The sequence below is a fragment of the Columba livia genome, chromosome 2, assembly GCF_036013475.1.
Source record: "Columba livia isolate bColLiv1 breed racing homer chromosome 2, bColLiv1.pat.W.v2, whole genome shotgun sequence".
Lineage (NCBI taxonomy): Eukaryota > Metazoa > Chordata > Aves > Columbiformes > Columbidae > Columba > Columba livia.
In genome coordinates this window covers 138,564,334-138,589,718 of record NC_088603.1, presented here as the reverse complement: position 1 = coordinate 138,589,718, position 25,385 = coordinate 138,564,334, and the positions used below count along the sequence as shown (strand labels likewise).

General features: G+C 40.6%; 1 protein-coding gene across 7 annotated transcripts in view; it reads right to left on the bottom strand.

Annotated features, from left to right (window-relative positions):
- The window catches only part of CPQ (carboxypeptidase Q), a 159,327-nt gene that overhangs the window by 119,108 nt on the left and 14,834 nt on the right, over positions 1-25,385 (bottom strand). For 6 of the 7 annotated variants that reach the window (XM_065054059.1, XM_065054058.1, XM_021280863.2 and 3 more), the window contains 2 exons: positions 14,906-15,363; positions 3,210-3,417 (listed from right to left, as the gene is read on the bottom strand). In XM_065054059.1, coding sequence (XP_064910131.1) covers positions 3,210-3,417; positions 14,906-15,332 — 635 coding nt within the window. In that variant the 5' untranslated portion in view covers positions 15,333-15,363. Of the gene's footprint in view, positions 1-3,209; positions 3,418-14,905; positions 15,364-17,379; positions 17,400-25,385 lie in introns of those variants that run through there. The other variant, XM_021280869.2, reaches the window with a different exon arrangement.

Sequence of the window (25,385 nt, the reverse complement as noted above, 5' to 3'; positions counted from 1 at the left end):
CCAAGAGAACATTGATTTAATTCATGTTGTGATTTCACCAATTCTGTCTTGTCAGTAAGTTTTAATATCCAGCCTTAATGAGCCTAAAATGTTAATCTACTAGAAAGTACTTAGTTTTAACCTATCAATATTATTCACATTGCAAGATGCCCTAGAAATTGCACGACAAAGTGGCTTCCATTGTTCCAGCCAGCTTAATTCATTGCAAATGGAGTAAGTAAATAACAATGAGTGACCTCCTGTCCAAAAGGAGTCAAAAACTTAAAACCAAAAACAAACAAACAAAACACAAACAACAACAAAGCTGATATAGTTTAGGGAAAATTATGACTTTCTATCCTTCATTCACCTGAGGAAAGTGAGACAGTGCAGTATCAGAAGGAGGATACTTTCTTCTAAGTTGTTTCCAGGATGTTGGGGACAACTGCCACAATCCTGTTATCAGTTACTCATCTTATAGATGCACATGTAAACACACAGTCCAGAAAGTAAAGGTTCTGGTCAACAAAGCAGCAGTATACAAATTGCAAGAATGCCAGACTTTTTTCCACAACTTTTAGAAGTCTCCTATTGACTTTCTGCCTTTCATCTCTCACCCTTCTAACATGCTGCTCCCTGCAGCAACGTAGTATTTCCCATCAGTCAATCAAAAAGGCAAGTGACATGAAGAAACAGTGCCCCAGCCACTGATTGACAAGAAGCACCACATCCAGCCCAGAATCCATCCAGCACAGCACATTGGTAGAAGAGACAACGAGACACACGGCTGGTGATTAAGAGAAAACATGGGCTAAGTTATGGAGATAAGAAAATCCATCCTGCCTCCAGCAATATCTTTTTTCTGTTAGAGACAAGACAAACAAATCTAGGCATCAGACAGTGGCAGAAGTGACAGACTGGACCTGAGTACCTCCCTTATGATAGGACTAAAGAGATTAACCAATCCGTCCCACATCCAAAAAAACCCTAAGTGAAGGTAAATGGAGAAAGGACAGAAAGTACATTTCATGAAAAAATGCTTCCTGGCAGCATCTAAATTTGAAATTGCTTTTGGGAATGACACCTCGGCTCCCAGCCTCAATTAAGGATTCAATATTTCTAAACAAACATGCATTTGGCATCTGTTTCTCCTCTCTTTTCATTCAATTCTGAAGTAGCTGTAATGCCAGTACCCAGACCTAATAAACAAGCTTTACTACTTTCAGTCTCCACCTCTGTTCCTCATCTCTAAATCTTCCATTACGTGTGAAAACACTCTTCCATAAATAGCCTGGCAAAGCGAAGATACGAAGAGTCACTTTCAAAGGAACATCTCTGCAGGGCACCAGAACTAAGGACAGGATAGATCATCTTATGATTTTCAGATAATCAACAGATTACATATCACAATACTCTTTGATGATACCAAATAAGACTTTTTGAATCAGTGTAATTTTTCATAAAACTGTTTTTGAAACATATTCTACTCAATGTTCATTATTATGATCTTTATTATAAAATTATTAGAAAATATATTGTAAACATCACATTAGTTAGGCACAAAGAAATAAACTAGTATAGTTGGATAGTATCTGAATTCAAACTATTTTTGAGAAAGCATTTTAAACAGGCAATCTTGGCTTCTTTAGGAGAATATGGAGCACTTTCAAATGCTATCAAGCAGCTACACCGGCAGCAGAACTGTCCTCTGCACATGATACAATACAGTTACCTGGCATTACTGCATTTCTCAGACTTTCTGAAGCATCACAAGTGGTAACGCTTGCATGCTTCTCATACTACGGAGATGTGACCACATAGGTTCTGTTTGAAATGGTGCAATCAAGCACACTGCCAAGTGCCTGGCTCAGACACTTCCCAGTCCCAGCATCAGGCAAAACTGAAAGACATGACACCCCTTCCCACCAACCAGCCCAGACTTCTGTAGGGAGAAAACCTAGGAGCAGAGATCAAAAAGAAACCATGGTGCTATTTAAACAGAACGCAATTCCAGTTTATGATGTGGCACACTTTCAGGGTCAGGTTAGCTACCACCAATGACTCCTCTCTGGATGAAGAGTTACCGGGCAACTAGGGGGAGGAATAAATGGGCTGTAGTGCTCCAAACATGTACTTGCCAAAAAAAGAACAATGTTACAAAATGCAGCACCTCTTGTACAAACCGTAGAGCTCTCTGTCTTATGTAAGTGGTTTTGATAACACAGCTCTACAATTCAAGTGGTCAAACTTAGCGTTTGGCCTCACTTGCAGGCCCTGCCCTCCTGCCAAGGCTGCCGCTGGGTCAGGCGGGTGGGCAGGGAGCTGGGTCTGGTCTGTCCCACCTGCAGCCCCAGCCCAGCGCTGCTGCCTCAGCCCGCGCCACCACAACCCCCAGCACAGCCCACTGTGCAAAGCTCACCAATAACCCCATACAATTTTAAACAATAGTATGTGGAAGGACAGTGTGTATCTGCCAGCCCTTTACTTTATGGCTGGACTCTTCTCCATTTCCTCTCCATGCCTAACCTAGTCTTTCTCGCAACAGATGAGCATTTTCAGTGCAAGCTTTCAGAGTTGGAAAAAAATGACCAGATGAAATAAGTAATTATGTTACCAATAAGAAAACTAAAAAAGCTCATTTCAGTAATGTAACACTATATATGATAGATAAGTAACATACAAAGACATCTAAAAATACTTGTTTTTATCATTATTTCAACCTATCTTACTTAAAAAGCAGCATGATAATTACAAACCTTACTGCTAAAGTATTCTAAATAATTATGTTCAAAGCAGGCTACTCCTTCATCTAGTACAAGTCACCTCATGCTAGGAAAATTACCAATACAATAAAAACACTACACTTACATTCTAGTCAAAACCACAGAATGACCAGTTTGTATCATCACTGACAATCTGGTACATGTTGTCATCAAAGATATTTGATTTTGGTTGATCTCAGAATATTTATGGCAGCCCTGAGAATGCAAGAAGTTCTTTAAAACAAATGGCATACAACATTTGGAGCAGTAACAAAAAATTAAAACATTTTGAAAGAATGACAAAGCACAGGGGAAAAGAACTATTGTGCAGCCAGTAGTTTCAAAACTGAACACCCACTTGTAACTGGCAATGTTTAAGTCATGGGGAACAAAAATGCCTGCCCAAAAATGACATGTGAACTAAAGGCTGAAATGTGAGTCACAGGGAGAAAAGAGAAAAATGCTTACCTATGAATAGAAAAGGAAGCAATGGATCTAATGAGGGATGCCACTGCTCCAACTTTAGCAGCTTCCACCGCCCCCTGTGATCTGTACCGCACGGTTTCACCATAACTGATGTAAGGTTCATTGTAGACAACAATCTTCCCCTTGGCCTCCTGAGCTCTTTTGCGCAGTTCATCAAAAGAGGCCACCACTATGACTTCTGCTGTAATTCCTGAAAGAAAATATTACAGTGGCTTTACCATTGTTTTCCTGTAACTCTCCTACAGCCAGTTTTAACAAGCAGAAGGGCATGGACTATGCAGAACACAGGAAATCGGGTTTAACTTCTTACTAGAAAAGGGCGACTATGTGAAATGCTTCATCAGGGATTGGCACTAAGTAGTTCTAACAGCACCCTGAACCAAGTACACACAGCCCTGCAAACCACACTATCAGGTTGGTATTGAAACATGACTTGAAAGGCAAGATGGATACACAGGGGGAATTCTGTTCTCTGCATGTGCTTTAATCATTTATAGTACAAAAACATTTGCAAAATCTGCCTATGGGATTAATAAAAAAAGATAGTAATCTTTTCATGGAATTGTTTTGATACGTTGCTTAACAACTTAGCTTAACATAAGACAACTGAAAGAACATAAGTTTAGACTAGACCCTTATAAATTTAATCCATAAACAAAGTGAAATTAAAGCTCTGCAGTTTCAACAAATTTTGCACTATGATTATAAACAAACAAATAAATAAATACATAAAATCTTCATATTTCATTCACGGGAATACTACAATTCTAGTGGATCTCTTTCTGGGAGTTTTCCCAGGAACCCAACAGCAGGCAGGCACTTCTGCAGAACTATTCACACATGGTAAGTCAGATCCCACCCAGCTCATTTTTTAAATAGTTGGAATAATTTTAAATCACTGTATTATCTTGCTTGAAAAAAACAAAGGGTTTTATAGATATGTAGTTTTGCCCAAAGCTAGAGAATCCTTCTAACTTTTTAGAATATTAATTGAGGAACTATATTTCACGGGATTTAAGAATTCATTAAAATGATCACTATGCTTAAAATCCAATTTTGTTGAATGGTAAGTCGAAACTGCTTAACAACATGGGCTGGCACTTTTCTTCTATATATAGAAGAACTAATGAATGGCTGAAATTTTAGTGTGCATTTCACCTAAAAATCACAAAATATGTCAGTGCAAACTAAAACTAATAACACGTCTCGAAAGGGTTTGTCAAAAATAGTCAAACTATCATAATTTTAAGAAGAGAATGTTTCTCCTTGAAATCTCTTTTTTTTTTTTGAGGTATAAGAATTACATGGAGAAGATTTCAAAGCCTCATATTGGAGACTGTAATACATGAGAAGACAGAAAAATAGGAAGATCATCTCTCTCAGCACCAGTATATCCAGGGTCACAGCTTCTTGAAGATCAAACTATAGTACACCTCAAAACCTTAAAGAAACTATTTCATACAAAACGTTTGGTTGCTTAACAGTGTACTGCCAAGAGGTCAAGAGACATCTACTGCTACAGCAAAAGCCCGTGAGTTTTAGCTACAGAACTAACCTACTGTGTGAGGTGTAAAACTATTGACTGAATAACTATTCGGATTCTTATCTTTACAGGAAGACGCACAGAGAAACAAACCAGAGAATCATCTTCACATTTTACTAGTTGTTGTTGGCAGGTAGGCGAGCATGCGAACAGACTCCAGCTGCTTCTAATGAACTGCAAGTTCAGTTGCCTACCCAAGGAGCATCCCAGTGACAGGATCTTTCTGGGTATGGAACCCTGCCACTGGAAATAAAGCCAGGTATCTGCAAAATTTCATTTTCCACAAGAAAAGTCATGGTCTCAGCAGGCTGATACTACAATCTGTATTTCATATTAGCTTTCCCCAACGCTCCACTTGGATTGTGCAGCAGGCACTGGAAGGGCACATGATGTATTTTATTAGTGACTGTTCATCAAGGGAAGCAAGGACTGTAACTCTTCTTGGCATCACTGCACTAATGAACAAACACCAACTCTGGGTGTTTTTAAAGAATGCTACAGACAGCTAGTAATTGTCTATAATCCCCAAGAAATATAAAGGAGAAGTACATTTATGGCCCTCCCTACATGACAAGCATCAGGAGTTTGTACTGTGAGCTTTCTGGGAATTAAAACTAAGGGAAAGAGCACAGAGCTGCAGACTCCAGCCCAGTATCTCTACTTTTGAATGTTCCCAAAGAACCTAAATAAAGCTATCCTTTAAAAAACAAAACAAAGGTTCTCTCTGCAAGTTTAACTTAATGGCAGCATTGTATACATACAGTGTAAATTGCAGTGCTGTCCATAACAAAGTGAAACTTCACCCTTGTGTAATTTCTGACTGATTCAATGACTCATTTGCATTTTACTCCCATTTTATACCATTTCAGTCTCATGTACTGAAGTGACTAGAGCAATGTTTATCTTAAATAAATATGTGGACCCACATACACAAACCACCCTAAGACCTCCTGTACTAAAGGAGAAATGAAACAACAAATCCAGCAGTTTATCAGTTTGAGGGGAATGAGTTAGTCCTTTTAAAAATGGGAAATGCCTCACCTTACTAGGCCTTTAGGCAAATAAAACTCTGCCCCTAGCATCTCCTGCTAATTCAATGCCTCATGGCTCTGCTTCTCATGCTGAAGCTGGTTTTCTCTTTCTTACTTCTGTCATTATCTGATGCAGAGCTTGACTGTGCATTATTGAACAGAAGTGTCCAGAAAACCCATGTAAGGAGGGAGCTGGATTGCCTGCTTACTTAAGCAAGATATAAAGATTGTAACCCACGTGGTCCAAAAGATGAATATGGAGCATTTGGAGAATTAGCTAAGTAAAGGGCATGAAGCATCGAAGACAAAATTATGAACATTATAAACTTGGCTGACTGTATGAAGCTGAAGACCATTTGTTCTCACCATGTGAAACTTTATAGGTACTGTTGGGTTGGGCCACTGAGGAAAAGAATCTCACCCTGGCATTTCTGAGAATTAAGGTACAGGGAGGGTCTTACTGGCAGGAACAAGCAGGCAACTTTCAGTTACCAAACTTACGTATTGCAAAGGCACCTGTACAGAGAAATGTACACTTCTGTCTTAACACTTGGATATGCCACAACTTTGATGGCCACACTGCCAGCTGAAATAAATGCCGTGGTAAGCATCAGAGAAGTCTAAAACCCATCACAGGCAGGATGAAGGCAAGACTGATTACAGTTACTCCTCATTAGCTGCAGAAAGTCCCATTATTATATATATATGTAAAGCACATGTAAATCAGCGGTCTGCAACACTGCCATACATTAGAGGTCTGACTCTTGGCATGAACAATTCTAGTCTGGAGAGTCACCTCCCAGCACCTGCATACCTGCCAGCAATCATGCCAGAAGTAGATTAGTTCAAAGGGAATTCCTCATGAGATAACTTATTCTCCATGAGATTAAATGCAGCAAATATTTAAGCCATTTTAGTATCTGGAGCTATGCATCTGTCTATGTTAGTAACAGGTTTCAGAGAAAAGCAAGGAGAAAAAAAAAGGAAAATTCACTCTTAGATTTTAAAAATGGATAGATCTCTAATAAAATATCAAGGAAAATTCATACAGAATATTGTTGCTGTTCTTGGCCACACCAGGGTAAGACATGGCAAGACTTTACAATATCAAGTATCAGGAGCTCCTGAGAGTTGGGAACCCAGTCTCTATTGGTTTTCATTTATTACTATCCCGAAAACACTCAACCCATAAACACATAGAAATTCAACCTGCTTAGTTTCAATCAATTGCTGTATTAAAGGAAGAATTTAGCAAAGCCAGAAAAAATACATCATTTGCATATGGTTTAATCTTACTGGATACTAATTCCATTATTTCTCAATTATGGCCTTATTGCTTCTTTTTTTTCCCCAGCTTCATTTTTGTCATTCAGTTAACAGCAACAGTCCCTTGGAGATGTAGTTACAAAGCCAAATGCAGTCATCATTACTCTAAAAATAAATGTTTTCAATAACAGCAAGTGAACAACTCACCCCTACGTACCTTGCAAATTTCATTTACTTCACACTGTGTTAACATAGGAATTAAGATTTCTCTTACAAATCACACTATGGAACAGCAGTGTGGCTGATCCACATGCACTGAAGCTGCCACTGTCAAATAAATAATCTGATGGGCAAGGCAATTTTTGCTTAAAACTATTAACATAAGGTATTTTTAGTTCTAGACACAACAAAGTTGGAAACTACATCAACTCTGTCTCTGGAAAACTTCCCTGTGTGTTATATATTTAACATTTTTGCATCCTTAGCATAAAATATCTGAAATATCAACACAAAAAGTCGACAACACATCTAATTTTTCTGAAGTTGGTGGAGATTTTAAAACTGGGAAAGAACCTATCTCAAACATGTCCCCATTCATCAGAACCAGGCATCAGAACACCAGGACCAGGAAATCAAGACACTTCTTCATGGTAGGAAGAAGACAGAGGAAGAGTAGGAACAGCAACACATCAGAGCAGTGCATGAAGCCCACCTGATGGTCGCAGCCCTGCCCTGCAGACCAGCGACACCAGATCACCCTTATTTCTTGTCTACTGGGTGGCTGCCACTTCTCAGATTTGCCTATTTACACCTCAACTCTCCCACAAAGCTAATTTAGCCTGGAAGCTGCCACATCAAGGTATACTATAGTCCATTCTGAGCCTAAGCACATGCAAGAGTAGCCCCAAGCTTGCCTGACCTTAGCCTGGCTAATCCAGTTGTCCTACAGCCTTGACAATCTCCTCAGGATAAAAGTACCATGACCCTGATTCTTTCAGAAATGTCCCACTTGCACTGTCTTGTGTGTATTTGCAAGGTAGCTTCTCTTGCAGAGTTACAGACAACCTAGAATTTTTTTTGCATGGGTCACGGGAAGGAGCTGCACATACCAAGTTATAAGGTAGCTGCTGGGATGTGCAGTTCTCCTGTAAAAATGGTGGTCTTGGACCCCAGATACCACATCAACCTGCACAGAACTGGAGCATGTGCCAGGATCAGTAGTCCTGGATGAGGATGTAAGAAGATGAAGCATACAACAGGGGAAAAGTAGATATATATGTCTGGAGATAGCAAAGAAAGGTAGTTGTTGGGACAGGTCAAAAAAACTTAATTTTGAGGAGTATAGGGAAAAGACAAATACATTATTGAAAGCTAAGTTTAGTGACCCTGCATTATATCCTATTCAGGTTTAGCACCCTTTATAATCAGCCCAGAAAACATTTTTTCCCTCAACTTCTATCCTATCTCTTCTGAAAACATATAGCTTTTCAGCTTTCTCCAGGAATTAGTTCAGGTTTCCCCCAATGCCACACATAATTCAACAAGATTTTCAGAAAAACCAACCCAAATTCTGGGTCCATAATGAACTCATCAAATTAAGGCTTGGTGTCAGGCTGAAGCAAATGAAAGATTAATTTCATCACTTTTTTTTTCCTCAAAATTATTAGCATGTAATGAAAATATAAAATACCTTAACACCTAGAAACACATTTGCTCTATCAACACGTAACAATATGAGAATTAAAATATGGAGAAAAGATTAAATGTTTTAGGGGAACTGTGGAAAAAAATGAAAAAAAAGAAGAGGGCTCTTATCAGGAAGAAAAAAAATGTAAAATCTGAAAATACTTCTGGAAAATGTGACCTCACCTACTCTGTGGAACAGCAAAGAGAATTACTTCATGAAACTAAAATTACATAGGGGAGTTATCCAAAATCATATTCAGCTCTGATGCATAGCACAGGAACTAATGTACTACTCAGTCCTTTAAGAAGAACATAAAGAAAAATAAACACTATATAATAGTTACATTTTCGACAAGTATGAGTTACAATTTCCAGCAAGTACTGGCTCTCATTAGAACAGTTTGGTTCCAATAACATGTAGCTCACTGTGCAGCAGTAAACCCTTGCAGCAAGGGTGTTAGACTCAACCCCCAGCACGAAGCCTTGGATGCCAAAAGAGTAGGGCAACAGGTCTGGTTCTCCCAGGAGCAGCCCTACATGGGACACAGGCTTGTTCTGCAATGTCTGTGGAGAATCAGGCACCCAAGAATAGGACCCAGAAAGGCCAGTTTTGGAGCACACAGGTGCCCAAGGTGGGAAGTATGGAGGGCAACCATTCCCTCCTTAGTGAGTCAAGGTGCCAGTCACTGCAGGCTGTCCCCTGGGAGGGAGGGTGACAGTGCCAACCAGCTGTGTGTGTATTCCTCAGGCATGCTGAAAATCATGTTCAAATTCTGCCTCCAACAGTGTGAGGCAGGAGCTTCAGCCTGGGCTTACCATCCTCAGGTAACCACTCTTAACGCAGTGACGATGGATAGGGCCAGGACGTGAAAATTCCATTTTATGCCATGGCAAATCCATACAGTTTACTTGAACATTCATTATAGCAGCGACTGGAACCCATGTCCTTCCCAGACAGCATGTCCACCTCAAAGCCACACAGCTACTCCTACTCTCTACAGCTTTGAAATGCCACTGAAGTAACTTTTGGCCCAGATGCTGGGCCACTGAACACCAGAGCGTCTGAGGTCCTTTATGGACGTCATCTTTTACATTCCAAGAAAAACAGTAGCATAACTATCATACCGCAAGCAGCACTGCTCTAAGTAATAATAAACAATCCAGGCACCCCATACTGAGGCTTCATGGTCTCAATATGTGAATCAAGAGCTCCTCATGCATAGATAAAGAGGGACACAGTGAAGCCAGAAGAAGGGCTTTGCACTGGGCTCTCCTGCCTGTGACTCTCTCCAGCCCCTGTTCTCATCACTGAACCACCAACAAGAGGGGGTACCCAAGTCCCTCCAGAAGGATCTGCTTCTCTCCCAGTAGGTCAGTGGTCATCCAAGTTGCTGGCAACTCAAGGGTAAATCCTCTGATACACATTAAAACTAACTTTTTGTTGGCCTTTCGTTAATCTAGATGAATTCCCTATTTTACTTCACCACTGGGAAACAAAAAAGGAGGGTCAACACTGGGGAAGATGCATCAGCCAGGACTGGGGTCAGACCACTTATTTCAGCAGCATTTCTGGCTTAAAAAGACTGTGAGCCTCTTGCAACATCACACACCTCCCACAGCTTTGAGACGCATATTATCCCCATTTTATAAATAGCAGGCTGAAACTATTTTCACGTTATCTAAGTGGCAAAACTCCTGCCAGCTTCTATATGAGCAAGACTGGACCAAATGTTGTTGATAATTAAACAAAAAAACCCACGACTTGCACACAAAAACTAGGAAAAAGTTTGCCAATACATTATCTTCATATTATTGCAGTTTTGCTGCAGCATTTTGGGCAGGCTGTATTCTGGGGTTGGTCCTACTTGTCAGTGTATCTTTAAAACGAACGGGCAGGGTCACTCTGCAGGAAAAAAAATGCATTTTAAAACACATGCAAAAATATGAATTCTTTGATATTTTATGGTCAAACATCTGCTAAACTACTACTTTCCTTCAATTATGGGATTCTCAAAGCAACAATTATATCTGTTTTCCTTGGATTTTGGGGGATATAATCAGTACTACCAGAAATCAACACAGTCTCTCTCTATATATATAGCTGGCTTTTGCCAATGTTGAAACACTGGAAATGAGACAAGGGCATTGACTAAATATGGTAAACCTCCAGTTTGTCAGCTCCCTAAACTGGGCACTTTCTAACATTCAATCCTGTTTGTTACCTAGAAATCCGTTTCTTCGAGGTGGTGACCATTTTCAGTCTCTGTTGACTTGTGGAAATCCAGGTCACTCTGCGTTTCATGTTCCTCCTCTCCCTCCCCTCCTCTCCCCATGAAAGTTACTCCCTCCTTGTAAGGAGATCAAAGGAAGTGAAACTTTCTCTTTGACCCATCATCTTCAAATCTTGGGATACGCTGAAAGGGAAAACATTTTTTTTCCTCTACAATAAAAACATGTAACCTTTTCTGTGGTGTCCCTTTTTGCTGTTTAAATCAGGCTTAATCTGGAAATTTGACATCCTGGCATGTTGCCCAGACCTGAAGAAGAAAATAAGGAAACGTGGATTTTATCCACAAGATCACAAGGTATCAAAATGCCTCCTGCACATCATCAGAACTGTTCCAACCTCGAGTGAGCCAACCAGCTCTATGCCAGACCCACACCTGAGCCAAAGGGGGCAAATCCCAGCATATCCAATAAACAGGAAAAGCTCTGTTCACATTTTCAACCCCACAGGCATGGGTTAGATAGAAGACCTGCAGGAAGAGACATTTCTTGTATACCAGAGTCAATGCTGGCTCAGGGTCCATGGCTAAAATGCGGCTACTATTTAGGGCTTCCTGTTCCTGCCCCAAAGGATCGTGGATTTTTTTCCACACACTCGCATGGCGTATGCCAAAATGGAAAGTGAGCAGCCTCAGCGTGTGCTCTGGCCATTGGGTCACTCTCAGGAAACAGTATTTTGAATTTCCATGGACAGAAGGGAGAATAAGCCCTGAATTTCCAACATCCAAAGCCAGGTTTCTAACTACTGTTAGGCTATTGCCATGTTAATATAGACCCCTTGAGAGCACAAGCTCAGGGAACTGAGCTCCAGGAGGAGCCCTGAGGGCAATGGGAGCCACTGAGTCCAGCACAAAGCACTAAACACATCCAGAGAGAAGCAACATTTTAAGTTTCTGCCAATACTTCCTTATTTTCTTACCTCATCGGGTCTGAAACCTGGAGGCACGTAACAGGAAAGGAGGAATACAGAACATAACTGAGAGGATGAGAAAACAAGAAATGGTCTCTCGAACCTCTTGCTGGGATGAAGAAGTCACCCCCTCTCATCTTAACTCCACTCCCAGACTTTAAAAGACAAAACGTCCAGGCAGTGCTGTCCTCTGGATCTAAGTAGGCATCAGCAGTCTCAAGGAATGGGTCTGTCAGGGTTCTACAGAGATGGTGATTTGCAAACCAAGGGGTCTGAAACATATCCTGATAGGAACACAAATTTAAAATGCACATTAACTATCAAGCTAATATCAAACACATTCAGGGATCACCTGCACACTTTAGAGGCAGCTCTGAAGAGTGTCCCTGCTCCTTGGCAGAGCGCAGGCACCAATAGCCACATTCTGGAGCCACCATCTGAAAGCCAGTACTCAGCCCTTCAGGCATCCCTCTGGCAAAGCTCAGCGTGGCAGCAGAAGATCTCCCGGGTTTGATCCTGTGCAGCAACAGCAGTGCAATGCCAGGAGAATCAATATCAAGCATCTCATATTGAGTTGCATTATTTTGGTTACTGGATGACTCACACTCCCACAGCTTCTTGGCTAAAAGAAGACAAATCAGAACAGCCAATATTCCCTCACTGAGGGAAATTGTTCAAATATTTCCGATGTGATTTAGGGCAGCCGCCTATCCCTTTTTCTCAGGAACAGGGTATGATGACAATCGCTGCTTAGAGCAGAGGGAGCGGATCTGGGAATGAATTCCTCACAAGTGATGAGGCAGTGGTTTTAATAGTCTAACCACACATTTTTTACTCCATGCTTGGGATGAGCGTGAGTTTCAGGACAGGCGCTTTTCCGAGCAGCAAACCTTGCAATCCTCTTGCCTGGTGAGGCTGGTGATGAGCAGCTCTCGCCAGGCATTTCCGTCAGCCAGGCAGCCAGTCCAGTGATGGGAAGAACAAGAGCCAAGAGCTCAGCAGGGACCAGCTACCCTGCATAACCTTCTCCTGCATGAAAATCTGTCACTGCTTGAACAGAGCGAGATGAGACCAACAGAAATCATAACTGCCACAAACAGTAGGACAGATTTTAAGTCACAAGGTAAGTAATTTAATCAAAATGGTTCCACCAAGTGTGAGAAAATGCCAGCTCTTCTGTGAGAAATCGCATTGCTGTGCAGTGTTCTAGCACCAACACATACAACATCTTCAGAAATATGGCAGATCTCTGAGGAAAGTAAAAAGATGAGGAAGAATAATATGGGGGTTTGAACATTACGCAGTGTAAACCAGCACTGGATAATACAATCTTACCTTCCAAGACATCACCAGCCCAACCATTCAGTCATCAGTATAATAAAAACTTCACAGATGAAAAAGGACATTATTAGCTTCTGTGAGCATTTTCAACCACATAAATTCATTATCTCTCTAAATGAAAAATGAACACCTAGGAGTAAGACCAGTCAAGTGCCAATAACTACATAGCTAAGAACGGGAAGTGAAAAAATAGACTTCTCGGGATGTGAAGATGTTTGCCAAGACTAAATGGCAGGTTCTCTTTGCAGGTTCAGTAACACTTGCTCAACACCAAAAAAGCCATTTTTATTTTCACTTCCTTTTTAGGAAGCTTGGAATAAGACTGGAAAGGACATAAAATATGTTCTAGGTTTAACCTTTGCTTTAAATATTCTCCTATCTAAGCACTAAGCCTTAGACATACAGCGGGATAAACAGATATTATTAATAGGCTAGGTTTGAGTTTTAGGCATGTGTTTACCTCAATATCAAAGAAATACCTCAGATAAAATTTACAGTAGCAGTTTCCCAAACCAAGTAGGATCTATTCCAAATAGATCTTAAATTACCCAGTTTAACTTTGTTGTATTTTGAAGCGCTATATATTTTTTCTAAATGAAACAACTTTTATACATTATTTGTTTAATTTCAAATGAAAAGCTCACAATCACAAAAATTTACAATTCCTCAAAAAATTATGAGTGTCATGATACCTTTTATTTCCTAAATTAAGTTTATTTTCTCATAAAGGAATAAGAATGTTTTTGAAGCCATCTATGAATAAGTTTATTGTTATTTACTGGGAGTAGTCACAGAAGGTTGTTATCCAGCCTTTAAACAGCAATCCTGAGAAAGCCCCACATCTATATGTACAGAAACAAGAGTCTTATAAATTACATTTGCAACCAAGCTAACATTCTGGGGCACGAAACACCTGAATTTTACTGAGCCCAACTAACGATTATTCTTTTTCCCAAAATAACGTATCACATGTGATCCACTAAAAGGCAACACACAGTTCAGTTATAGGTAAGTGCCAAAGACTTTTCCAAGGTGCATGAGAAGAGGGAGGAGGTGGGGGGAGGGAAAGGACACACAGATACCAATTGCCATGCTTAGCGATGAGCTGGCACTTCCCAAGCTCAGTGCAAGATTCTCCTCCTCTTCCTGCTGTCTTGTTGCCAGAGCAAAGCGCTGAGCATTGCAGGACAGGGCACAGCAAGAAGAGCAGAAATCACATGTCAACTCAACACCCCATGGAGAACGGCTCTGGCCAAGATGAAAAAGAAGGGCTGGAAACCCCAGATCACAAGAACAAGTTTCCCACCAACCTCAATGGAGAAGTAGAAAATTTGCAAACGAGGTTCAGCAGTGTTAAACAAAAGGGTATATATTTAATGGAGAGTTCAGGAATCAACTCTAATTTTACAAGCTGGTTCAACCAAACTCAATGAAACCAAACTGCATCATTCACAACCACATCATACAGAAGAGTCCTGGAACATAGGATCTTGTCTTGCAGAACTATTATAGCAGGAAGAAAACTTTAGTTTGTCCACTGAGAGAAGCTGTTTGGGTTATAATACAGTTTGGCGTAAAAAAGCAAGTGAAATTTAATTCCAAAAGGAAGAGTTACCTTCTGGAGGAGTTGCAATGCTGCTCCCAAGACCCAGAATAGCAATGCTGTGATTCCTTGGTTCCAACATCATTGCAAACTCTTCTCCTCTTTCCCAGTGTGGTACTTTCACAGGTTCCAGATGCACATTTTCTAGTCCATCTTCCCACAGGGCATTGAACATATACTTGATGGCTGCATCTAGATTTTTTGAACCGCTGAGCCTGGGTCCTATGGTATCAGCAAAAACAGCTAATCTTTCATAGGATCTGTTTTGAGCTTTTCCATGAACAGCAAGATCAATAATAGCTTTAGCAATATCACGATAGCCAGCTATCTCATTTTTAATGTCTTCAAACGTTTTGGGGTAACTGTCATCTCTTCTCAAAGACTTCCCAGCATGCTGTGGTAATAAATTCATGAAAAATATTAAGAGTATATACTTCATTTTTTTCCCTTTTTTCTTTTCCACAGATGGCCTGTTGGAGAGACAAAAAGAAAAAAAATCATACAGCTATCAGCAATACTTTTTGTTATTTGGACTGGCAGACAGATGAAAATGAAAAGAAATCAGTTTATCATGAAAATGCTTTGATCAGAACTGGCAGGAAAGTAAACTCAACTTGGAGACACAATTATTGAAAGCAAATGAAAAAAATACTTAGAACACTGGACACAGTCTTTGTTGTGGTCTTAAGAAACATCATTGGAATGCGGCATCTCTTTAAATAATCACATCTTTCACTGAATCAAAAGCCAGGGCTGCTCCCATCCAGGAGGAGCTTTGCATCTCCTTTCTGTTAGGAGCAGGATTTGCCAGAAGTGCCAAATCAAATGTCTTCACACAAAACATCTGGACAAAAACATTCATGAATAAAAGTGCTTCTTAATCTCTATCTTTGTAACCAGGAAAGCACTTTCTATTGCACTAGAAAGAAGTCAGAGCAATTTAGATCAAATTCTCCCAGGAAGAAAGTATTATTTTTTCCATTGCGTAAATCCATGACTACCAGAGAAACACAATTTCTTATTAACTAGTGTATCTCTTCAGGACTGCCTTCAGCAGCACTGTAGAGAGGTGCCAGGCTAGGGGTGCTGATCCTGTGTTCAATGCCAAGAGTTATCTTTGGTAACAATTTATAGTTTATCCAACTTATCATTAAAAGTTCTCATTTTTAAGATGTCACAAATTTTTCAATCTTATAAAAGCAACAGTTTGTCTATACTATTGATTGAACTGACAAAAAAAAAACCCACCCTCTGGAGTGAGTTGGAGTAGTTGCAAAGCTCTCTTATAACATAGCAAGTATGATTACCGAAACCCAAAATATAAAGGTCTTTACTAATATACACAAAAGTAAATGTAACTTTTATTTTCCTTTGAATTTAAATCAAGCTGCACTTTGATAAAAATTAGCAATAAGAAGTAAGGCCTTTTAATCAGCTCTAGAGCTGCAGCTATTACGAAACTTAAAAAAATAGTAATTAGTTATGGTCAAATGAAGTCACAATTACTACTAGCTCAAAAAGATTTTGGTTCAGCACTTTTGCCATTTTCATAGACTTTCATGGGAATGCCAACATTTTTGAAAAATAATGCAATTTGCCTCAAAAACTAGTCACACTAAAGGCAGATTTTGGCCTCTACAAAGTAAGTTTTGCTTGGAAACAATTGTTCTACAAATAGCAAAGGACTAATTAGTTGGCTAATATTCATAAAATATGGGTAAATCAGACCTGCATGGCAGAAGTATTACTAAAATATTTTGCTGTTAGGATTTCCACATAATCCTTCTTCCCTGTTTGTATTTATTTAATATTGCTGGAGAGTTATACTCTACATTTTATAGTCACTGACCTGAAGAATCATGACAATGTACTCACCTTGTTTTTTTGGTTCATGATGTTATATGCATACAGAGAGCCAGTACAAAGGAAGGGGGGAGGGTATAAGGGTATGTATATACACATGTATTTGCTACATTGTATCCACATATGATTATCACATGCAAAATACAAAAAAATCCTCCTTGTTTTCAGACACTACACTACAGATGCTTTAATTGAGCGTTAATTCTCAGTCATTTTATGGATTAGGTAAATTTCACAATAAACAGATGGCTTTGTAAGTCATAATGTCAGAAGGGACCAGAGCATCTACCTCATCTGACTGCCACAGAATACCAGTTGCAGGTTATTCCTGAATTAACTCCCACTTTAGAAGCCACAGAGCAAACTAGCAGTCAAGCCAATTCCTGAGAGAGTGAGTTTACACCAGTTTTGTGCCTCTGGGAGTGCATGCCACAGTTGTGTTCAAAGCTTCTGCAAGATCCATTCTGAATTATCTAAGCTAAGAAACCAGCTTTCCACTTATGTTTGTAACAATGAACCACAAATAGATAAACTCGTTTTCTCAGGATGTTCATTTTGGACCATTTTACAGCATTTGCTGAAAATAAATAAAGAAAAATAAGCCTTTGACATAATTAAGTTACCTTAATATACAATGAATTCTGACATCACGTCTAGTATGTATCTTGTCCCATTTCCTCTCCTGTCCTCTCTTAGTTTCAGTGTATTTATATTTCCACTTAGAAATCTTTGTCTCAATGTAGGTTGCAGGATCTACTCATTTATGTCTCCTTGTTCAAGAAACATGCTGAGATAAACAAGAATCTGGAAAATTCAGATGTAACTTTGATACTTACAGTTACCACTTTACTTCTGATTTCTCTCCAATTTTTATTTATGTTATGCTTCCAAAGAAGCTTCAGCCTAACAATGGCAGAACATAGTAAGAAAAACTGAATTACCACCCTCACTAGAATCTAGTTGGTACTAGGAATGTGAATGCTTAACCTTCCTATATGTCATTATAAGAAAGCACTTGTAACTTTAAAATATAATTTCTGGAAAGTCAGGGAAGTGTGTATCACACAATTACAGAATGGCTGAGGTTGGAAGGAACCTCTAGAGCTCATCTTGTCCAGAGCAATCTAAAGCAGGCTGCCCAGGACCATGTCCACAGTGCTTTATAATGTCTCCAAGGAGGGAGACTCCACAACCTCCCTGGGCAACCTGTTCCACCTCAGTCACCATCACTGTAAAAAATATTTCCTGATATTCAGAGGGAACCTCCAGCATTTCAGTTTGTGCCCATGGCCTCTGGTTCTGTCACTCAGCATCAAGGAAAAGAGCCTGGCTCTGTCCTCTTTGCATCCTCTCATCAGGTATTTATAATCACAGATGAGATTCCCCCAGAGCCATCAGTTCTCTAGGCTCAAAAGTCCCAGGTACCTCAGCCACTCCTCACATGAAAGATGCTTCAATCCTTTAATCATCTCTCTCTTGTACCGGGGAACCCAGAACTGAACACAATACTCTATGTGTAGCCTCACCAGAGCTGAGCAGTGGGTAAGGACCACCTCCCTCAAACTGCTGGCAACATTCCTCTTAATGCAGCCCACCAAGCTGTTGACCATTGCCACAAAGGTACATTCAACTGGTTCATTCAACTTTGTATCCACCAGGACCTCCAGATCCTCTCCTGCAAAGCTGCTTTCCAGCTGGGCAGCCCCAGCTTGGTGCCTGGGGTTGTTCCTTCTCCAGTGCAGGACTTCTCAGTTCCCCTTGTTGAACTTCATGATGTTCCTGTCAGCCCATTTCTCCAGCCTGTTGAGGCTCCTCTGAATGTCAGCACAACCATCTATCGTATCAGTCACTCCTCCTAATTTTGTATCATCTGCAAACTTTGCTGAGGGTGCCTTCTGGCCGAGCATCTGTATCATCAAAGATGTTGAAGAGTATTAGATCAAATATTGACTTCTGGGGGACACCTCTAGTTACTGGCTGCCAACTGGATTTTGTGCCAATGATCACAACCTTCTCAGCTCATCTGCTGAGCCAGTTTTCAATCCACCTCACTGTCTGCTTATTCAGCCCATATTTCATCAGCTTCCCAAGATCTTACAGGAGACAGTGTCAAAAGCTTTCCTAATGTTGAGGCAGACAATATCCAAAACCAACACACCAAACCCCCAAAAAACATGCACACAAACTTTTTTAAGTCACCAAGACTAGTTGATATGATAACCAGAACAAATTGCCAGTTTTTCATAGGCCTTTATGGGTCTTTTCGTAAACAGCAAGTTCAATAGCTTTAGTAATATAAGAATATTAAGCCGTTCTCCTTCAAATGTCCCCTAAACTTGAGATAAAGGCAGTAAAAATTTCCTCACAGTGGAGTGTCATTTTCCCAAAAGAACAACAAAAATCATCTGAGAGTTCATCTTTGAATGATAAACCTATCACACAGATTTCCTCTCTCTCTGCGAGACAGAAGGGGCAAAGGTCTTAAACAACCAGGAGCAGAAGACTTGGGTTATCTCAGGACACTGACAGAGAACTGTAAAATGCCTTTTATAGTCTGAGTTACTGTTTATTTGTGGCTACACTACACAGAGGGTATTGGTGTATTTTTATTGCTATGCTCTGTACTTTCCCCGTGTTCCTCCCCTTTGGACCAGTTAATTACATGCTCATAGACATCCTCTGCTAGAGACATCAGTAATTTTCTCAGGATGGCCATGCTCATTCTCTGATTTTTGCCAAGCTCATCACCCACAAAGAAGCAAGCAAAATAATCTGATTCCTGCCAGAAGACAAATTCTTGCTGAATGGAGTAAGACAACAACTTTGTAGAGTCAGTTTCAAAAAATAAACTTTGGAGTTTTGTTTGTTTAAGGGTTTGCAAAATCTACCAGAGAAAGCTGATATATTTAGTTCTTATATAGAAAACATGGGAGTATTGTTTAATTAGCATTGGCCACCTCAAAGAGCCTCCAGCTCCCAACTTCATCCATTTTTTTCAATGGAGAAATCAAATCACATTTCCCTTAACTAAGAAACATTTACTTTGTTTTCTTGGCCTCATTCAAAACCAGCAGCATCCTCGCTCCGAAGGCTGCTCCAGAGGAGCTGCATTTAAGACCCACAGCTTTTCCAGGAATTTCCCACTGAAACAGACACGTTTCCACAGCTTCTGTGAAGGTAAGATACTCCTGCCCTGCACAGTGCTTTGCTATCTGCCGCTACATTGTTAGAGGAGTGTAACTGAATTCAAACTCTGAGCAAGGACACAAGAATGGGAATTGTGTCTTCCTTGAATAGTGCAGCATCATCTGTCCAAAAGCTAGCAGTGTTCAGAAATAGCTCCCTGCTAGATAAAATAACATCATACTCAACTTGGACTGCAATACAGGAATCACTCCACTGCTAATTCAGGGACAGAATAGCACATCTGTTGTCCCAGTCTTTGCAACATTATCACACCAGTGAACTAGCTGGGAAAAGAGACTACTGAATTTTGCACATCTCACTAGTTAAGGCTCAGCAAATGAACATCACAGTGCCAGACTAATTAAAAAAAATAGGATACTCACAATTGTTTGATGAATTTAATTATTCACTCGATTTCTTCAGCAGAAGTTTAGAGAAAATGAGATAGGAAGAAAACACACTTTCAGGAAGTACAGCTCTTTCTCCCAGCCCTATTAATGCATCTCCTTCCATGGCTTTTTAGGACAAAATAACCATTTTCTAAACTAGGGATAAGAATCTGGGATTCCCCTTGTGCTTCCAGGAAGCAAGGATGCTCATTAGAGGGTACAATCCCTCTACTTTATTTCTCTGACTCTGTACATCTTGCATGCATGGAAAGGATACAGAATGGTCCTGTTCCAGCCTTGCCTGCAGCCTCATGTTTAGGGTATTCTCCTAAAAAGTGAAGCTCTCAAGACTATATAAAGCCTACAAATTCCACCTTTCACTACTTCACAGGGACTTCTAATCACTGACATAACAAGCAAAAAGTGGGAGCTGCCCTTGCTCCTCTTCCCATTTTGAGCAGAATTGAAAGCCATTCACATATTAGACACTGGGTGTTTATGCCAGGTGAATTTGGTCTCTTCAGAAACTTCAGCAGGGCTCAGGGCTTAATCATCTCCAGCTTAAAGGGTTATGTAGGTTCTCAGCTTTCCAGGATGAAAGACTACACTTAGGAACCAGGGAAACTCTGTGGTTCCAAATAAGGACAAAGCTAAAAGGCAATAATGCAAAACGGCTCCGGTTCTTTTAGCTTCAGGTGCAGTGGACAGGGGGCGTCCAGCCATGGCAGCACCTGGATCCACATAGAGAAGGACATGGTCTGAATATGGTCCATAGAAGAGGAAGATTTCTTCCTGCCAAATCCTAGCAGAACATTTCAAACGGAAAGTCTGGAACAAGGAAGACATACCCTTGGTGGAGGAAGACCAGGTTAGGCAGCACTTAAACAAACTGGACATATGTAAATCCATGAGGCCTGATGGGTTGCACCCACGAGAGCTGGCTAAAGTAATTCTGAGGCCATTCCCAATTTGTAAGGTCATGTCACTCTTATCTTCAAGGAGTCCAAATTAAAGGCAGTATATAAGTCTTTTTCAGGTCTAATGAATATGAGAGAATGAAATGTACCTCACAGTGCTAGGCTGGGAGCAAAGATGATGTCATATGATACATTTAGTAGCAACTATGCAGCTACTTTAAGGATGCTTCCACCTATTGTCCGATCCATTTACCTGTAGCTAAATACCGTCTTTGATGCTAAAGGGCAAGTTCATTGGGATCTTCAGGTTTTATTGTGCCCTTATATAAAAGAGGTTTAGCACACCCAATCTGTTACCAGTCTAACTGGTGTTACCACCATTAAAATAATTACAATACAAATTACTTAAATGTAACAGATGTAAAAAAAATGAAAGAGGATAAAAAAACCTCTCAGATGAGAAAACTGTCTACAGCAATCAGATAATTGAAAGAGTAGCAGAGGGAACAGAAATAGAATAAACAAAGCAAGAGCAATGCTGCTTCTCCACTGTGGCAAAGTTATCCCAAAATCCCAGTTGAAAATACAGACAAAAGGATACAGCGAGTTCACAAGAGTCATGGTTATGGGAAGTGAGTAAAGAAAACAATAAATTGAGGATATTAACCACTTAATTGCTAGAGATATGCTAAATCTGCAGAGCATCTATCAGTTTCCTAACCATGTACCATTTGATTTTCCTCCAAGGAATGTAGGAAACCTTGAAATCACACAGAGGTTTTGATAACATGAGAATAGACTGAAAAGCCCCAGGGTAACAAACTCACATGCTGTAGAGTGATGTCTGATACATTTAATAGCATCTGAGAGAAAGTTTGTTGTGACAGCTGTGGAGTAGGATGGCTGGAAGGCTAGGTGGACTTGCAAAATGCGGGGAAGATTTCTGCCTAAAAATAAAGTCATAGAGTTCTTCCATCATTTACAAAGATAAGGGGGGTTGAGGGGAAAGTTTTACAATCCTGAAGAGTGAAGGAGAAAAGCAGACATTCCTCAAAGCCTGCTTTTCTAGAATTCTCAAGATTCTGCATCTGGGAGAAGATTTAATCAGCTGAAAAATCTTGGCTTTGGGAACACTCACAGTCAAAGTTATCATTTACATTACAAAGTCATTAAAATGAGCCTTTTTACATCTAAAGATAAATAAAGGAAGAATACAACACAACATGGATACAAGACTTCTAATACAATCTTATTACTTAGGCCAAAAACTCTAAAACTCCAAAACTCCAAAGGAAACACTTGAGCTGTTTTAACTTTACCAACATAAGAAGAACTACCTTGATTTGCTACAAGTGAAGATACATCCTGAAATCCTTGCAAAGTGTGACCTAGTAGTGTATGACCCTATAGGTCCAAGTACTGATAGTGACTTACATGGACATAATAGGAACTGAAATGTTTGAAGAAGGCTAACGGTTAAAACAGAGAAAGTCCAAATGTGCCCAGAGACACTACAATCATAGCTCCCCACCTGGCAGAAGAAAAAGTTTATACCCTGTTTATTCTCTGTATAGGGAAGTACTATAGCTTAATATAGGAAGGAAGCAGTACAAGGAACCACACTTAACTATTTCTTCACCTGCATGCCTCAGAATAGTAACAGGCTACCTTGATATAATCTTATTCAGTAGCTGCTGCTAAAATAGGTGGCAGTAATCCTGAAGAATCTCACCGTAATCCATGTACAGAGTACTCTATCAGCAAAGCTACAGAATAGATCAGTCTGCTACTTCCCTGAGAAGCCAAGACAAAAATTAAGTTAAAAAAAAATAGACATTACCACCAAACAATGCTTAGGCCACACAACAGTTGATATTATTCTTAATGAGCATTCAAAACACAAACAGTTCTCAAAAGGGAGAACATTATCTTTTCAGAGGTAAAAGACAAAGATTTAGTGGGATTTTTAGATGAGAATAACTGAACAGAAATATTTAATGAAAGGAAGGCAGTTAGGAAACAACCACACCGAAATACAAAATGCTGCTCATATTACAATCAATGAATGCCAAAGTGCATATCTAATGCCAGCTGATGGTGTTGAAAGACAACTGGGAGGAGGGTGGGAAAGATGATTTTGGACAATTAAATCAAAACAAAACAGAACAGGGCTGCAATTATATCACCTGGAGCTTTGATGCTCAACTTCAGTGACACTTCCGTCAAGTCTGCACTATTGCCCTAGTGTAAAAAACAACACAGGTTGCCTTCAGACACAGAAAGACTGGCTCATGAAAAAATTAAATATATTCACACACACCCATTCTGAGACAAAACATGAGTGGCCTCTTCACGGAATCACAGAATCACAGAATGTTAGGGATTGGAAGGGACCTCGAAAGATCATCCAGTCCAATCCCCCTGCCGGAGCAGGAACACCTGGATGAGGTTACACAGGAATGCGTCCAGGTGGGTTTTGAATGACTCCAGAGAAGGAGACTCCACAACCCCCCTGGGCAGCCTGTTCCAGTGCTCTGTCACCCTCACTGAGAAGAAGTTTCTTCTCAAATTTAAGTGGAACCTCTTGTGTTCCAATTTGAACCCATGACCCCTTGTCCTATCATTGGTTGTCACCAAGAAGAGCCTGGCTCCATCCTCATGACACTCACCCTTTACATATTTACAAACATTAATGAGGTCACCCCTCAGTCTCCTCTTCTCCAAGCTAGAGACCCAGCTCCTTCAGCCTTTCCTCATATGGGAGGTGCTCCACTCCCTTAATCATCTTTGTTGCCCTGCGCTGGACTCTCTCCAGCAATTCCCTGTCCTTCTGGAACTGAGGGGCCCAGAACTGGACACAATATTCCAGATGTGGTCTCACCAGGTCAGAGCAGAGGAGAAGGAGAACCTCTCTCGACCTACTAACCACCCCCCTTCTAATACACCCCAGGATGCCATTGGCCTTCCTTGGCCACAAGGGCACAGTGCTGGCTCATGGTCATCCTATTGTCCACCAGGGCCCTTAGGTCCCTTTCCCCTACACTGCTCTCCAACAGGTTGTTCCCCAACTTATACTGGAACCTGGGGTTGTTCCTGCCCAGACGCAAGACTCTACACTTCCCCTAATTATATTTCATTAAATTTTTCCCCACCCAACTCTCCAGCCTGTCCAGGTCTCGCTGGATGGCAGCACAGCCTTCTGGCGTGTCAGCCACTCCTCCCAGCTTGGTGTCATCAGCAATCAGCATCAGCTTGGTGTCAACTTGCTGATAGCACACCCTAGTCCCTCGTCCAAATCATTGATGAATATATTGAATAGTACTGGCCCCAGTACTGACCCATGAGTGATTCCACTAGATACAGGCCTCCAATTGGACTCTGCCCCATTGACCACAACTCTCTGGCTTCCTCCCTTCAGCCAGTTCACAGTCCACCTCACTACCCGATCGTCCAGACCGCACTCCCTCAGTTTAGCAGCAAGGATGCTGTGGGAGACTGTGCCAAATGCCTTACTCAAGTCAAGGTAGGCCACGTCCACCACTCTGCCATCATCCATCCATCTTGTTATGCCCTCATAAAAGTCAATGAGGTTGGTCAAGCACAACTTCTCCTTGGTGAAGCCATATTGACTTTGAGATGGCACCAAGGATAAGTTGTTCCATCACTTTCCAGGGATGGAGGTGAGGCTGACCAGTCTATAGTTACCCGGGTCCTCCTTCTTGCCCTTTTTGAAGACTGGACTGACATTTGCTTTCCTCCAGTCCTCAGGCACCTCTCCCGTTTCCCACGACTTGGCAAAGTCTTGCTAATTTAGCGAACTTTTCTTGATTGTAAAGGCCCCTGTGATGGATATATATCTTGTAACTTTTCATGAAATTCAAATATAAATGAGACATAAATTCTGAACTGCCTATTTTTCTTTCAGCCTTTCCTACAGGAGAAAAGCACTCCCTTTTTTACTGAGGCAATATAACCACAAAAATCTTCTCCTACAACTTGTCCTGTATTTTCTGGATTTTCTCATCTGAGGAGATGAGTTAGGCTATGGAAAAGAGTGAAATACCCAGGACAGAGAAACAAGAGGCCACAAATTAAGGAGCACCAAAGACAAGAACTGCCAGTAAGGCCACATACTTA